Consider the following 17911-nt stretch of genomic DNA (forward strand, 5'->3'; position numbering starts at 1 on the left):
TAAATTACAGTTGACCCCCTTCTAACCTATGACTTTCTCTGAACTGAAAATTTTGGCCTGGTATGCCCTCAGAGACAAAATCTCAGGGGATCTCAGCTTGATAGGTAAGCTGAGTTAAATGTGATTCTCCATGCTGCTTGTGCCAAGCAGAACTGTTCACAGCCAGCCACGTCTGTTCACATACCCATACAGTGTTCTGGGTGTATTTAATGGACTATGCAATAACTTAAAAATCACATGAGGGGGTGGGAAGGTAAGGGATACTTAAAAGCAGAAAAAGGAATAGAGTGACCTGGTTCACATGCAAAAAGCAAGCAGAAAGAAATGATGGCTTATGCTAACAAAAATCAAGTTTGTATTTCCAGAAACTGTAACTGTATCTGTATGCCGTGGTCTGTCTGTGATGAGCAGAGTACATTCTGCACCATTAGTGGGGTTCGACTAAGACCAGTGACTCCGGTGAGATGACAGAAGTAGTGCTAAGCTTAGTTTAACACAGTCTGCAGAAGCAGCTCTGCACAGTTGCTATAACACTATGTTAAACTAGGCTAAACTCTGAATACTGCTATAGTTACTGCTTTTGGAACCACTCTGGATTCAGTCTGTCAGAATGTTCCTCTCCTTTACAAAATACATAATCTCATTTAAAATCATCTAGTTTCCTGAAAGCTAGTCAATGAGGGGGGGAAAAAGGCCGACAGAGTTGCCTCTTGCCTGCTGATGTAGTAAATTTACTGATTGCTTATCTGCAGTAACACCAATCACAATTTTTTTAGTTTATTTTTTAAATCATATCTATGCACGCCTTCTTAGTTCATACTGTCTTCTCAAATATGGGCATTTATATGTACTGCTTCTTAGGAAAGATCAGTTTCTGAAAGTGTATTTTTTTTTTTACTTTTTATTATTTTAAAAAAGCTTCAACCTGACTTCAAGGGGAAATCCCTCCCTCCTTGCCCCCCACCCCCCTCCTCCCCCCAAGCACCCAAAACAATTCTCCTTGTATCATTTCACCTGTTGGCATACCAGTGAATTTTGGGGTTTGAAAGTTCATGGGCAGGATTCCCCACCTGTCACATAGCAACATACTTTCCTAACACAACTCTAAAATGTCTGGTTAATCAGTGGACCTCAACTGTTAATGATTCAGTAGATGACAATTTTTCTCTGCATTAACACCCCAACAAGATTTTAGGAAAAAGAGACTGTTATCACTGAGATATAAAAGAAGAGCTGGGAGATATCACAACACTTCATTGTTTTTCAACAAAATGTTTCACTTTCTTAGTTTGAAACTGCTTTGGTTAAAAAGTGAACTGTGGTGGGGTTGTTTTTTGTTTGGTTTTGGGTTGTTTATTTTTTTAAAAAAGGGTAGGTGTGTTTAGTCATGTGAAATATTCCAGGTTTATCTGAAATCATATTTCTAAAGAAATTTGGAAAACCCGTTTCCTTGCCTTGGGGAACTGGTTTCTGCTCCCTGTCCTGATGTGTGAAAGCTAGTGGAGATTACTTAGACATAATTTCAACATGTGTCCTGCAGAAAGAAAAGTGTTCATTCTGGAGTTTTTGGCTGAAGTCCAGCACAGAAAATTGAAGTTCATCTTCCCAAATCCCCTCTGCAACTCTGCTTGGGTAAAGTCTTCTTCCACTCCCTGTACGAACTATTTTGCTGCTATTTTAATAGCTTCAGAGCTCTTCCACTAGCATCCATCTTAAATGATGAGCAAAGTGACCCTTTCGGTCTCTTGCCTAATTCGCACTGACTGTTCTGCCATTAGTTAGCTAATGATTTGTGAAATATTTTGTGATATACCTTGTGGTCTTCAACTGAGCAGTACTCCAAGAGTCTAATGTTAGTAGTAATGGTGATACATACGAAGTCACCATTGCATTTCTTCAAGCATTTCTTTCATTTAAGCGTGTTAAGTGGTTAAAAGCTTCTCCTGGATGTTGAAACTTTTAGTTTTTGGCAGTGCTAATGCAAGCATACAAGCAGAGCTTCCTCTTGCAGGCTTCCTCCTGCCAGCAGTTCCCGTTCACACCAGCAATCTCATCAGCTGCACACAGGCTAAATTTTGCAGCATACCACAGTGTACCCTGAGATCTTGATTTCCTCCCCGCCACTCAGAGCACACCTGAGCTTCTGCCCAGGGTTAGAGGGAAACCAGGGAGTGGAAGATGCTTGTGTGCATGTAGCTTTTGCCCCAGTGTAGCCCTGGGATGTGATCAGGGCTTACCCCTGTGACCCAGAACAAGTAAATGCTCCTACATGCATTAACATAACTGCAACTAGGGACGTAATTGGGATTATTCATGTTATGCCAACTGGGAGGATTGGAGCTCGGCTGCATGTGAGATCATATACACAAAGCCAGCTCAAAGCTCCCACTGATTTTGGAAAAGCCTGGATGTAAGATGATATCCTTACTACTGAGAGCTGGAATGAAAGAGATGTAGAGAAAGCATTAGAAATCCACGTGCACCGGAATACCTTGCAGCTTCGGAGTATCTCTCTAAGCACCTAAACACAGCAGCTTGGCGCAGGTGATTCCGGAAATAGGCTGGGTTCAGAATAATGCTCCTTTAAAAGATAAGAGAGATAAGCAAGTTTAAATTTCTAGTTCTTAAATCATTAAAAGCTGGTAGTAATGAAACTGTGACTAAGACACATATTGTATATATGTATTCTATACAACTCAACACCGTATATCTCAAATGTAATATGACCTATCACTTTCTCTCTTGACAGATGTGATATAACCTTGATAAAGATTTGAATAATGCTTGTTCATATATCATAAATGCAGTTCCGTTAGGGTTTTGTGTATTTTTCAAGAAAGAAGTTCCTGTGGCAATATTCTATATTGCCTTTAGCTTGTAGGTAACATAAGCAGAATTGGTACAGTACAGCTTCTTGTTAACCACCTAGCTCCAAAAATATGAGTGGCAGTTGTCTGACCCACCTACCTGGAAAAATTGTGCATCTAGAATGTATTTTAAAGTTAACTTGGAAGATTTTTAAATGCTTTCTGTACAAGTGATAGGTGCTATGTGGGTGGACCTTGGCATGTTTCTTAGACCCTAAACTACTGCAATTCCAGGTGTAACAAATTACAGGCTTTTAGTCAATATCAGAAAAAGATGAAAGGGTAAAAATAGCATGAACTGAGCAATTAGACTGGCAGGCAGGGTAGCCTTCTGATGTGAGCAGGGGAAGGGCAAGAGTGACAGCTCCGTCTACATTTAGTTAGTTCCACTTGTGAGATCTCCAAGAAGTGACTGGCTTCTCTGGTCAGCACTTCTCCCCATGCTTGGAGAAAAGGTACATAGAGCATGTTCTATGATCCGAAGATTAATATTTGTCATTACATACCTGTTTTGTAGAGTAATTAATAGTAGTTTACTGCATCAACAAAGAGATTAACACTGCATTGTGTTACAAAGAAAACTTGCAAACTGGATTTTGTTTCCTCATTGAAAATTTTGAATATCATGTTAGCATTAAAAACTACTTCTCTTGTACTTTCAGTCTACTAATAACCATGGAACTAATACTCTTCTTCATAACCAAATCATTTATTAAAGTTTATTAATTGTCTTGAAACAGTGACATAAATATATAAGTAAATGCATTCAGCTATAAATTCACATTTATGGAAACACCCAGTACATTTTAGAAGACCAATAACTGTCTTTTCTGTATGTATTCAGCACTCATGGGCTGTATGTCTGTGGCCTTCAGAAGGAGTTTTCAAAATAAATTAAAACCTAAAATTATCTCCAAGATGCTGTAGGCTGGTGAATCAAATTAACTCTTCAGGCAGGCACTCAGGCACTTTCTCCAAGGCACACAGAAGGTGGCCTAAAGCTCTGAACGGTTACATCTATGTTTGCAAGTAATTAGATATATAAGGAGTGAATCAGTAAATCAGAGAGGCTAATGTTGAGGCCCCTACATCTATATTGTAGGGAGCTGGGCTTTTATTCCAGGCTTGATTTAGTCTGTTGCCTTAAACAAAGTGTCCCTGTGCATGTTGCTCAAAGCTTTCTTGAAGGTCAGCCGTTGATTTGGATCCCTGTTCCTTCATTATGTGCTACTTGTATTTTGTGCACAGCTCATGCAGAACGTGCGGTTAGTTTTCTCTGAAATTATTAGTTTGTGAGTGCCAAAATTGCTCTGTGAATAATCTAGTGTGCAGAAAACGGAGAAAATTGGGTAAAGTGCATCACAATCCTACTAATGTGCCAAACCCAAATGCCTTAGGTAGATGTAACCAGTGACATTTTCAGTTCTGGCACAGTAAAGCTTTACTCTCTATGAGAAGAGCTGCTCTGCTCTGGAGGTGCAGCTCTGCTGAAGACCATCCTAAGGTGTAGGGACTAGGAAGCATCAGAATTATGCTTTCCCAGTCCAACATTTGAAAAAGTGCTCAGAGAACTGTATTGAGAGAAAGCTTTTCTCTGAAGGAGCTACCCCTCTGGGAAGAAGGTGTGCAAGAAAAAGCAGTGACAAATGATATCACGAAACTTAAGGCATTACAGGAGAAAGTGCAGACCTCAGTGACTGGGGGCATATCTAAATACTGAATTAAAATACAATGTACAAAACAGCATGGGATGTTAAAAATTAGTTGCTCTTAATGAATCACTCTTATTAGTAATGAAAAGATACTGCCAACAGCAAACACTGCAGTTCTTGGGCAAACGTGGTTCAGATTTGAAGTTTAGACAATACTGATGGTCACCAAAATTTAATTTAACGGAAACAAAATCATCAAAACATCAAATACTATTGGCATTTAATGATTTGGCCAAAACAGTAATACTTTACATAGATGACAAGTGGTACTTCTGCAAGCTATTTTAAAGGACATTATTGCTGCTGTAACCTGTAGTCAACAGCTGATAATAGTGACATTGATTTTTTTCTTTTTTTTTTATCCTCCCCCCACCCCCAAGCTATTGGTTCTACCACAGCCAAGCAATAGCACTATGAGGGGAAAAAATTAAAAAATCAATAATTCCCTGGTAGTTAGCAACACATTTTTTGTAAGTCTTTGAGCAGGATGTGCTGTGATAGGCTTGTAATAAATATAGAAGTGTGGCAGATTTTCATAGAATTAGATATCAGCTTTCCATTTTCCATCTTGATTTTTTACTAGTCTCAAAAAGATCAACTGCTTCTCTCGATCTATAAATTCTATACTGAAAAATATTATAGCACACCCTAAAAGCCTGAGCAAACATCAGAAAGCTACCTTTGACTCCTGGCAGTTTGATTTGATGTTGCTAGGATCTCTGTAGCCTATACACTAGAAATAATTTCTGCTGTATTACTACTCTATCCCAAAGTAGCCCTTTGCTGTACGGATGCAGCTCCAGTTTAGTAGCCTTTGTGCAGAGCAGTGCTAATTTAATGCCAGGTGTGTGCTAAAACTGTGCAGAGCTACCCCTTTGGCTTTTAAATCTGACTCTAATGTGTTTCAGGTGATTTTGGTGAGAAGGGGAAAAAAAAACATGAATGAAAGTAGAAAGCAAAGGAATCATACAAACAAAGGTTAAGAGGAAAACCCTAATTCCAGGAAGTTCTACTTCAAATAGGAGCAGATGGGGGACCCATCTGGCCAGGCAGAAATGTGCCAGGCTGTGCATACTGAGAACAAGTCCATGCTCCAAGATCCACCTCCAGCCATGAGCAGTCTTGATAGTAGGCTGGTTAATCCAGTAATTAATTAAGAGAGATGTATTTCAATAGGGAGTCTTGAAAGAGGAATTAGGAAGGGAAGAAGGTGGTGGACACACCGGCTGCAACACGGCTGGGACACTCTCTGTATGTGGGGATTTGTGCCATGAGCAGAAGCATCAGTCCTGTGGTCTTTCTTCTCATGTGCCTCTCATGGGAGCTTCAGATAGAAAAAGTAGTTTCGACAGGAAATGTCTGAAAATGGATAGCTCTTATTTTGCACAGAGGAAACTTCTAATCCGCAAAACTGCAAATAAAGTCACTACATCTGAAGATTAAAACTTGTGTTCTTGCCAGGTTTTGCCCTCATCTGTCAAATGACTAGGCTAAAGTAAACTTGAAATAGATTTTCATTTATTTTTCATCTTCACTGTAATCCAAAGACTGCCCTGTTAAAAGCCTTTCGTAAATCATTTGGTCAGTTTTTCTCAACAAAACAGTCCTTAAGTAATGCCGTATATCAGCCTCTTTTTTGACATTTTCATTTTTTCATCTTGACATCTTCTCTTAAAAATAATACAGTCTTTTTCCTATTATCTTTTCTCAAACTGTGAGGAGGGGGGGAAGAAGGCTTTAACTCTCTCCCCATCATAGCAGTTGGAGTATGCAAATCAAAGATGCACATGTTAGTCTGTGGGTTTCTCTCCAAGTTTTTCTTTCAATCTTACTGCCTGGTGTTAAGAAAACAGGTGTGGCAAGAAACTCAGATTGCTACATCAAAACTGACTGCTAGAAATCACATTGCCTATTCTCCAAGGTGCATGTTCTCCATCAAATTTCTTCCTGAATGCAACAGGGATTTAACTCTAATCTGACTGACATGAAAAAGGGCCTTTGCTACTATCCACCATATCATTTGTGTTTGGCCTTTGTGGGCCAAGAAAAACTCAATGAGATAGTTCTATAGATGAAACAAATGAAAAAATACACTTCACCACTAAAGCAGATAAACTATTTTTTTTTTTTTTACTAGTACTGTGAGTAAAAGCTAGCTTGTTCGTAGAGGTGCATGCAGTTATTTCTTTAATTAGTGTGGCAGAAGCTTTTTCTTTTTCATAGTTGTCCATGTGTTCCTGTGATACAGTGTGTTCTTATCTACAAATATATTTTAATAGTCAATTATAATTGACTGTTAGAGTGGAATTAGGTGACTTATCAGAAGTAAAACTTCAGTGCTAAAGCAATACATGCCTCTGCAGAGGGATGTAAAGCTAGCACAGGTCAGTGTGGCAGGGTGCTGTGCTGCACGTCCACATGTTGCTGGTACTGGCTGTACAAATGTAGTCGGCGAGGCTTTCGTCACCACAACATTAAATGCAATGTCAGTGCAAGTAATGTGTCAGCTAGTATTCAGCAGTTGTATTCAGTTGTTGTAGACTAGTACGACGTTTCATCTCCAGTGAATACTGTCAATCAGTATAGCTGATGATCCAGCCCCAATATACTTACAGATGAACCTGACAAATCCTGTACAATTATACTGAACCTCAACTTTCTTATTTTTCCTTGTTTCATCTATATGGCAAGTAGCTTATTATCTGTGGTGTAGTACTTGTTTTACAACTGAGTCTGCCACGCTCCATTCTGTGATCCCAAGGGCTGCTTTAAGAGTTCGCCTCTATTGGAGACAGTCAAATTCCTGGAGCTCAAATTCCTGAACCCTGTGGTAGCCAGGCATCGACCTAATCATATTTTCCTGCAATTTGCATGTTCTGCTATGTAATGACTTTATTTGAGGACCTCAGGGTGGTATGTTTGCTTGCAGCCAACTTTATATTCTAAACTGCTTCTCCTCCCAGTGCTGTTGTAGGGAACTAAGAGGGATGTGTCTTGGATACACAAAAGCTTGTGGGCTTCCTTGCTCTTTGTGAGAGTTTACCAAAGCTGACATTCTGAAGAGGGAAAAACCACCTCCTTCTTGCAACAAGCTGGTGGAAATATTTGGTAGGCCTGTGAAAGCAGGCATGCAGAAGCACTTTCTCCCAGAGGACAAGAGCGTGGTGGTTTCAGTACTAGTGGGCATTAATAATTAAACGGAGAGGGAGAGTGTCTGTGGTGAAGGGACATGTGAGGGAGGTAGGGCCTTTCTCCTGAGCTTGGTTTCAGTCTCCCGGTGGCTGGACAGGTTCAGACCCGTCGGTCCATGGGGAGTTTTCTTTCTATTGCCACCAAACACCTGGCTGTGACTGTGCCCACCTTGCACTGTACTTGGGGACCCTTTTTCCCCTGCATACGTGCTCTGACCTCTGAAGGAAGCAGCACCTTTCCCTCCCTGCCCTGGCCACTTTTTAAAGAAGTGATATGCAAAATTAGATAACATCTGTGTTACAGAGAAAATAAGCTGGATGATGAAGAGGCCAGGACCACTTGGTAAGTGTAGCTACAAGAGCATCCATACCACATACTGCTTATCAAGGCAAATCCAGCAGAGTCCAGAACGGGTTTCTTTGGTAATCTGATAAATCATTAGGAATCCCTTCTAACGTAGTTGTCATCACTGAACCAAGCAAACAGCTGCAAATGAAGACAGAAAAGCTTCTAGTAAACAGGTGGATCAAGGAACAGGACCAAATCCACTTACACTGAAGGAGGACATCTGATGTCTTAGTGCAGTTGGATTTTTTTATACAACCAATCAGAAATAAATGCAGTTATGGCATCTATGGGTGAGGACCTTCAATACACAGAAGAAACCATCTCATGAAGTTTTCATATCTAAACAGACAGGAAGGGAGGAAGTGTGTGTTCCCAAAAAAGGTTTCACACAACGCCTTTTCTCTGTCAGTAAAGTGAAATATAACTGCTATGCTAAAAGATTTTGCAGCAGCAATTTGCTTTGAATTGCAAGCATAAGATAAATGTGCTGTACAGGTCTCAATTCCTCAGCTGTGAAGGTGGTAAAAAGGAGAATGTTCCCTGGTCTAGAACAAAGATATTTAGAAAGATCTTGTTTCAAAGCTCCCAAAACATCTTAACACAAGTAGAGATAGTCTACATTCCCTGTCTTGTTTGCATAATGTACTGCACACTCACTTTCCAGCTGTACAAGTACCACTTTCTTGACCACCAGATTTTCTGATGTAGTTTAGATCTGCTGCCATTTATCTTGACTCTTGTAAAACAGTTCAATGTTGTTTGACTTTTCCTTCTACAAGGAGCTGTATTTCTTCCAAGGCATTTTTTTTTCCAACTATGCCTTTCCTTTATAGGATCCCACCACATGTTTTGTAGATAAATGTTTTTGCAGTATAGCATCATCAAAGTCAAGGGGAATATAGCCTTTGACCTTGATGAAGGATCTCTCAGCCCATAAAATAGGAATTATGTCACTGATATACCAGCCTGAAAATAACATATGATTCAGAGTTAGGAATCAGAATCCAGAGAAAGCGCTTCTCTTAATAAAAAATTGAAGTTCGTAGAAATATTTGAGATGCTGCACAAGAAGGAATTATTTTTTTTAAGAGTACTTCTGGTTTATATTATCCAGAGCATCTCAGTGGAATAGCTTTGTATTAATAATATCTCATCTATTATGTATATTGCAATATGCCTAACACAATTGCTGAAGTAATTAGATGCTGCTAATTCTTTTTCTTTTTCTTCCCTCTTCTGAGGAGGTAAAGAGATTAGGAGACTACTTCAGAGCAAAGTATACATTACACTACAGAATTCCCACAGATTAGCAGCATCAGCATTATGTTTCTTGTTTTTCTACTTCTACCTAAAAATCTATGCTCTTCTTGAGCTCTTCTATTCTGCCTCCATTTTAATGCCCACTGACTGCACTGTATCATAGCATCGTTGCATTATTTATTTTTGATTATTTAGTATTTCACTAGAATTCAAATTTTCAACTTACTTTAACATAGTCTTATTTTAAAGATGCAAAATAAGGAAGCTAGAGAACGAAGTAGTAGATGAATATTGAAAGGTCTGAATTAATCTGGATTAAAGAGTCCAGATTTATCCTGTCTATGATACACTGACCAAGACTTGAGATGCCTTTTTTTCTGACAGATATTGCATAAGTCTTGATCATTAATAATCATTTTAAACCTTTTGTAAGTGTGTGAAAAGCTACTGGGGAAAAATGCAGAGGATTTAGAATGAAATCTGTGAAGCTTCAGCTGTTTTATATTTTTTCCCCAATGTGCTTCCATAAGAGATTCCCTCTGCTTTAAGTCATCACTAAAGCAATTGTGTACTACTTAACAGAGGTGCTATTTTCTACTTCATGTGTCTCCCTATGAATTGTGCAAGAGGCATTAGAGAGCCCTGCCTTCCACCAAACACATAAAAAGGCATAGCAGAAAAAGCTTTACTGATTTATTACATTCTCTATGCATTGCCTTTCTGGGAGGGAGGGAGGGAGAGAATTGGCAGCGGGTCATGCTGCGGAGCAGAGCCTGCAAGGACACAGGAAAATCTTTGCTAACCCCCAAAGATTTTGAATAGCTCCGTACAGCAGTCCTCATTATCATGAGCACATTTTTCAGGCATTACTTAGAGATAACATCAAAGAAACACGCTCCAATGTTGGATTCCTTTTCCTCCTCTTGGCTCTTGCATCCATAAATTCCAGACCGAGGGAGGGAGTTCGGGCAGCAAAGCCCAGGGATGCTCTGGGAGGAGGCAGGACACAAACATCCTTCCAGAGGGCACTTCCCAAGGCATCTCCCACCACCAGCCGTGGACCAGCTTCCCATGGACTGACGACAATCCCACGGGGAAGAGGTGTGACTTTCCAACTACAGTGGGCAACCTCATTCCCCTGCTGAGGAGCTTATTCCAGAGGAGTCCTATGGCACCAGCAGCCATACTACGGCTGGGCAGGGAGTGATCAAAAGCAGGCAGAAATGGAACAAAATACTTTCTGTCACTTGCTGCTGGGTAAGTGACATCAACCTCCTCCACATTTTCTAGTGCTGGATTCATGCATGGGATCTCTACAAAGAGCAGTCTATGTTGAGGCAACTGGATCAAGCCACGTGTCTGTCATTGTTCAAACCTTGTGTGCCACGATGACCATGGCAGCTGAGAAAGTGTAAGTGCAGTGGCAAAAAGCATATTTCTAATAGAAAGGCAATGTGTTGCTTTCCCATGTGCAAACATCAAGTCACATGGCATCAATGCAGATTTATTTTAGCTTGCTTGGAGGAAAAAAGCAAAATAAACAAAGGAACGGTAAGGGGGTATAGAGTCTTACTGAGAAAGTCGTGTACATCATGTTTTGAAGGATCCTCCATCTTCAGTTGTCACGGACCTCACCATTGTTCTCTCCAATTTCAAACAATATTGAATCTTAACAGTTGCTGAGCTGTGTATGTGATGCATCATGGGTTGTTTTTCCACATGTGACTGCAGCTTTATGGATTTCTCTGTTGGGCCTGGCCCTCTGAAGAGCAGGCATAATTGGGGGACTGCTCTGCTCAAATGGTATGCTCTGCTTCAAGATTATTTTCATTTGGGGCAAAAAATCAACTGCTGACATTGTTAGGATGAGCAACATAAGGCCTAAGTACTAATCTGAGGTTTCTTAGTCAGTTCTTGACTTCTCAGACCTTCACTGTTTTGCCATCTGCTGTAATTGAAAATTGCCTCTGCAACCAAAGGGAAAATCTAATTTCTCAGCAAGCCATATGGGGTTATTAAGATCATTAAACCCTGGTATGCCATAATGCCTGGGCCAAAAGGACCACAGGGCATGTAAATATTGTGTGATTCATTTTATAGCTTCAGATTGCAAGTTAGGAATTATTTTGATGGCTATCTTATGATGAAAAGTGGTGGTCAAGTAGGTTACTGCAGATGTTGCTTGGTGAGGTCAATCCATAGTACGTTTGTTCAGAGCTGTGACAGACGAGAAGTGGATTTAATAGTGTTTGATCGTAAAGGGTAAATCTTTTGTATCAGCCTGACAAATGATCAGAACCCAGCCAGTGTCCTCGATTGTGCCGGTGGTGCTAAAGGCAGCCTTAAATTTTGATATTAAGAAACCAGAGAATACAATTTCCACTTTTCAGGAGGACCCAGACTTAGCTTCTCGTACAGGATCTGAAGCTGATGATATAAATGGTACTCCCTTTCCCTTCTTGAGAATGGGGAAAGCTATTCCTCTGCAGATGCCTGTTCTTGAAAACTTTAAAACTGAGCTGCTGGTATTTTTCTCTATATTCTCCATTTCTCTAGTTGTGATATTTTGTAAGATTTCTTCCTAGCAAACCCCACTTCTTTATATTTGATACAACTATGTGTGAGAATATTAAGGCTGATTTTTGGCTAATAAGACTTCAGAAATGAATGCAGGAGCTGTGAAATTTACATAAAATTAAAGAAAGAATAGTTCAGTAAATGCAAATAAATGCAGAAATGAATATTTTAATTTAGATTCATGATTAATGCCAAAGGATTACCAGCAAACCATTGCAATGTGGTAGTGACATAAAAACTCAATAGGAATAAAAATTCTATATGCACTAGATAACTGATGGCAGTAAGCTATTTTTAGTAGGAGAGCTCAGAGTAATTTATTTGTTCTTTTTGAAAAATATAGCTATTGATTATATTTCACGTTTTGTCTTTGTGTTAATTATGCCTTAGAATATTATTTACTGGTATAATATTGTATCCATCCCTGCATTTTAAAATGTGACAACTGTGGTCAATGGACTTATTCCCATTCTGCAAGTTATTAAATTAATTATATTGAAAATAGACATTACTGATTACCACTTTTCTTTGTGTTATGTAACTAAAGGAGTTAAGAACAAATAGTTATAATTAGATGTAAGAAAGCAAACAGTAATTTTTCCCTCCTTCAGCTTTTCAGTGATCTCAATCTGACTGCATGTATCTTCTCTGTAGATCATGGGTTTCTGTAGGTCGAGGTTTCTGCTTTAAGACAATTGAAGCCAAAGCATGCCTGAAGAGGCTTTATTTTCTGCAGCATTGCAGTCAATACATTGTACTATGTTTCAATCAAGATAATTTAAAGGAGGTAAAGAAAAGTATTTACTGTTCTAGTTATATTTATACTGTCCAAATAGCTTTCTTATTTTAGTGTTCCTGGATAACACAGTTAGAATAAGAGAGTGATAGTTACCATTTTTCCAAAAATTGGGGATCCGGTCAAAGTTTGTGGGTGTGTTTTTTTTTGTTGTTGTTTTTTTTTTTTTTTTTTTTTTTTTTCTCTCTAACATCATCATTGAGAAGCCATGAAAAAATGTGGTTGGCTTTTAGTTTGCATGAGGAGTGTATATATATATATATATTTTGTTGTTGTTGTTGTTGTTGCTGTTTGGTTGTTTGGGTTTTGTTAACAGGAATCTCACAGTCCTTCCCACTTCCTACACTCTGGGTCACCTAACAGAATAATCCACCTGAGGCAATACAGGTTGTGTCCCTGCTGGATGTGCCCTGGGAAAGCCCCTAATGTTCTCCAACCACTCATGGGCATTCGGGTTGCCACCTCAGAATGGTACTTGGAACGAGTCTTAAGGATGAACCCCACAATGTGTATAGGCTCCAAGTAGGAACAGCTTTACAGAAAAAAGTGCCTAGGAAAGGGGTGGGGGTGGGAGACAAGGACCTCATCATTAAATCAGGAATCTCTTCCCATGACTTTTGTGTATAGCTAAATGAACCTGCTGCCATGATGGCATCACATTTCTATACCAACACATTATTCTTCTCCTGTGCATTAGGCGTATGCATGTGTCTCCTCTTGCAGCGTAACTACTCTTTTGAAGTTATATTCATTTGAGAAGTTTGTGTGAAAAAATCCTCACCCTGCACTAATTGCGGTGTCCATCTTAATACATCTCATACAAGGGAAAAAACGGAGACCTTGATGATGAAGTATTGCTGGCAGAATATGCATGTACTTAACAGAAATTATCGTTATGCCTGAATGCTAATTAAAGGCAGCACAAACCCAGCAAAATCCTAACTCATCTGAAACTAATGGGAATTTCATCTCCACCCTGTGTAAGTTTTGTTTCTGACTTCTTTATGCATTGCTGGTGGTGCTGGTCTTTGATGTGGATCACAAGTGAGCCCATGAGGAATTATGTAATGAAAATATTTTGAAGCCAACCCTGACATAATCTGGCTTGAAAAAGATCAAGAGCTCATAATATCATTACTGTCATATAAGGCTGAACATGTTTATATTTGTCTAGCTTCAGTCTTATGAGTGCCCTGAACTGTGTATGTGACTCACCTGCAATGTCCTTACCTACTGCATTATCAAAGCTATTGTCACCTAGTGTCTCAAATTTTGAGAATTAGTCCAATCTAAACATCAGTGCCATGTGTAAATTGTTGTATTGATTCCTCTTTTCTTATTAGACTGATTCTTCCTGCACAGGATTTATTCATAATATTTTTAAAATTTGTTATTTCAGCCTTAGAAGTGTATCTAATCAATATTTATTTTTACCTGTGTGAATGATTCAGAGCATCATCAGGCTTCTTCAGTTTTAAGTAGCAAGTTACAAGCTTTGTCTCAATAAAACTGGCGATACTGGAGATATCTTCCGGAGATGACTGAAGGGGATAGTCTATAGCAACACCTTTACTACAGATCTGTACAAGAAACAAAAACGTTACTTACTAATGTTATAATACACCTTTTGTTAGGGAGAAATGCTTTTTGTAACTCATAAATGGATAAAACTGACTTTTAACTAAAATATAGCTCGACTTTAGTTAAAGTTAGCATTCCAGAAATCAGTACAAATACATGTGAACATAATATAAAGTGCAGTGTCATCTTCCTGGAAGGGACAGTCAAGAGAGCAGGTAATAAGCTAAAAACTAAAAAGCACTGTTAGTAAAGAAACTATATTTTTCCTCATTTTAAAAAATAAAGCTTCAACTTCAGGCTCCCAAAATCTGTGGCTGTCTTCAGATGGAGGTTGAAGGAGGAGTCTCAGACAGCTATTTACTTATTTCAGTAAGCCAGTGGTGAGCTCTGCCTTAGGCTCTGCTGCTTTTGTCCCACGGGTAGGAAGGAGAGTGATACGAGGCAAGGAAACCAGAAATTCTCCCCCTCATTTAGTGAGTGGACTTGTCCCTCCAGAAAACTGCTATAGAAATTAAAAAGGGGAGATCAACCGTCTTTCCTGTATTCCTGAGCTGTATAGAACTTAGCAGACAAACATCATATTTTCTGTTTAAAATGATACTCTTTTCCTGATAGGTAAATTGCGTGCTGTTCATCACAGCCAGTCACTTTCTCATTAAATAATGTCCTCTATGATAATGTGCATCATTAGCATTAGATAACCCACGTTTTAATGTTTCAGAGAGTCTTCAGCACTGGAAAAGCTGCAACACTGGGCAGGACCACCTTTGGTCCTCGTATCTTTGTTTTATTAATCTACAGGCAACCTGATTTTGTAATGCCAGAGAGTAGTAAAAATTAGCTTTTAGTTATTAAGAAAATTCAACTGTAAGCAAGTAGATTAAGTCTAGAGCCTTGTCTTTAAGGACAATAACCATATAGTGCTACTAATGAAAATGCAATTGAACGTCCTTTGCTTGGATAAACATCCCTAACAGGATTGTTTAGTGTGCAGTGAATACATCTAAGTGACTTCACTGTGAATCAGATTTAAAAGTAGATTTCTAATAAAGATTAACAAATGAATATTCATCTATGCTGCATGCTTAAACTCTTGGATCACACTGAGACTAGTGCTGAGGATCCTTATGGCACTGATATGCACCTGCAACCTAATGTGGATGAACACAGACTCTGTTTTAAATGGAGTATAACCAAGGAACTCTCCCTTGAGTCCAGTTTTGCCAGTCACTAAAGCTTTAAAAAGGAAGAAGGAGGATCTGGCCTGTTTGTCTACCTCCTCATCACTAATGAGCTTAGTTATAATAACTGTTTTCTTGTGACTACATTGTTAAAATTCAGTGGTTGATCTTTAGGATGTACAATGTCAACTCAGCAGTTTGAGATCTCTTTAGAAGATTAAATCTGTCAAGAAAAAAAAGCTCTTCTATATATGCATTTTTCTTCCTGTGTGCGATTCCTAAAAGCAAAGATTATAGACCACATCCACACTCAACACCTACAAAGCTAACCCTATCTTTAAGATTTCTGTGCATTGGTTAGAGATCAGCTCAATTCTTCACAGGCAACAAGGGTTGTTCAAGGAAGTGTCCCCCTAGTTCAGGTGTGATAAATATTTTTTCTTTCACATTCCTTCTCTGCTGAGCGAAGTTACACAGTGTATATAATAATACTCATACATTTAAGATTTTCTATCATCTTGTTATCAGTAGAAGTTATAAATCAGAGAATTCATCACTTTTAACTTTGCTCATGTTACCATATATATCTGCTGAAGTGTCTCTATGGGTGAGACATGCTATATGTATCTAAAAGACCCAGAGAATTATGTTCACATCAGTGAACATAAAAGTATCATCAAGTTTTTCTGTAATAACACTTTTCAGCTGAATTTGCCATACTGTGACCTCTGTTAAATTTATGGGAATGAGAGATTTGAGGGTACTCCCTGGACTTTCAAGTTCTTGAATGATTGTGAGAATAAAAGAATCACTTAGGGATCCCTTCAGTATAAAGTGCCTCAATTCAAAGTTTCCTCGAGTCTTACTGCTGATATGAAGAGTTATGTTTAGACCTGTGTAACCCCTCAGTTATCTTTGACAAAAACCAAGATGTGAGTCTCTGTAAACCACATCTGAACAGATAAGGATTCAGAAAATATGTTTAAATACAGTGAAGATTGGGTTCTGCCAGGTCTCCTCTACTCTCAGTGTAAGGGTTCAAAGAAATGAATAATAGTTCAATCTTTAATCTCACAAAATCAGAACAAAATTTTAAATGGTTTTCCTGTGTTTGTGACCATACAGGTTTTATACTTTTTAGGTTCCAAACTCTCTCTACTGATATTGGTGTAGCATTTCTGCAGTGGATCAATGCATTTGAGATAGACCTTTCCACGCTAATTCCATGCAAACAACAGCAACATGCATCAAAGGTAGGATTCACAGAAATGTCTCCTTCTGTACTAAGCAGAGGGGTTATGAATAGATGAAATATCCTTAGTGTCTGGTACTAGTGAGGTGCACAATTAAATGTACTCACTGGTATAAGGGGCTTTTTTGGTAGCAACATAGACCCCACTGGAAAAAGCTTCTGTTGGGTGAAGCTCCTCCATGCAGCCTGAAAAGCACATCATCTGTTTTCCAAGCTCTGATGGAGATCACACCTTTTGTGTGTGGTTCCTCACCCTTTACTGTATTTTGCTGGCCTATCCAATCAAAGGATTTGGCTATGCGTCAGGAGAAGGACAGTTTCCTTATGCTGTCCTGTCCGCCACTGAATACTCAGTCTGAGCATTTTTGGGGGTTGAGGCAAAGACAGCGCCAGAAAGCACCTGAGAAAGCTCATTTGGGGAAGTTCCCAGGGGAGGAGGTAGGCAGGAAGGAGACAGTGAGCTGGGATTCTGCAGCATACATGGGGATGTGGAGAAGAGTTGTAGAAAGACTCACATCTGAGTTTCAAAGGGGAAGAGAAAAAGGAAAATTTCCTAGGGATCCAAAGGAGCCTCTGTAGCTACAGACTGTTGTAACTTTGGGAAACCCTGCTGGACTGAGAGCAAAGGAAAAAAAAAAGGCTATGCTATGCACAGGCATAATGAGCAGGGAGGAGATTTGTTTGCAATTTTCTTGTTTCACCCAGCAGGCCAAGTTTTCTTTATCTTGCTGTAGTCTGCAGTCCGATAACACTACCTTTGAAGATCAAAAGGGCTGTTGGTGTTTTTGGAGTGCTTTAAGTAAAAGGTAAAAGCAGCTCCATCTCACTCCTCTGAATACCTTAAAGTCTTGTCACAAGGATGTTCAAACATAGATGTGGGCTTGGAGAGACAGTTACATTTTGTACCATTGAGGGTTTCTTTTCCCAGAGCTTTGTTACAGAATTTTGTTTTAATTCCAAATTGGGAAATGTTGGGGTACATCTTAATTTGAGCTTTTGGTCTGCAGAAATCTTGCCAATATCTTAAAAGGTTACAGAGACTATGAAATTGAAGCAAACAAACATTTGAAGCTTTACAGTCAATCTGGGGTTAAAAAAACCTGTAATGTATCATTGTATGTCCTTTACCATAGCTAGCAAATTTA

General features: G+C 39.1%; 1 protein-coding gene across 1 annotated transcript in view; it reads right to left on the reverse strand.

Annotated features, from left to right (window-relative positions):
- The window catches only part of SPATA16 (spermatogenesis associated 16), a 98243-nt gene that overhangs the window by 51801 nt on the left and 28531 nt on the right, over positions 1–17911 (reverse strand). The window contains 2 exon segments of the mRNA XM_032981914.2: positions 2492–2581; positions 14187–14332. Of these exon segments, the coding sequence (XP_032837805.2) occupies positions 2492–2581; positions 14187–14332 (236 nt within the window).

This window comes from Tyto alba, unplaced genomic scaffold, assembly GCF_018691265.1.
Source record: "Tyto alba isolate M040663 unplaced genomic scaffold, T.alba_DEE_v4.0 Super-Scaffold_10, whole genome shotgun sequence".
NCBI lineage: Eukaryota > Metazoa > Chordata > Aves > Strigiformes > Tytonidae > Tyto > Tyto alba.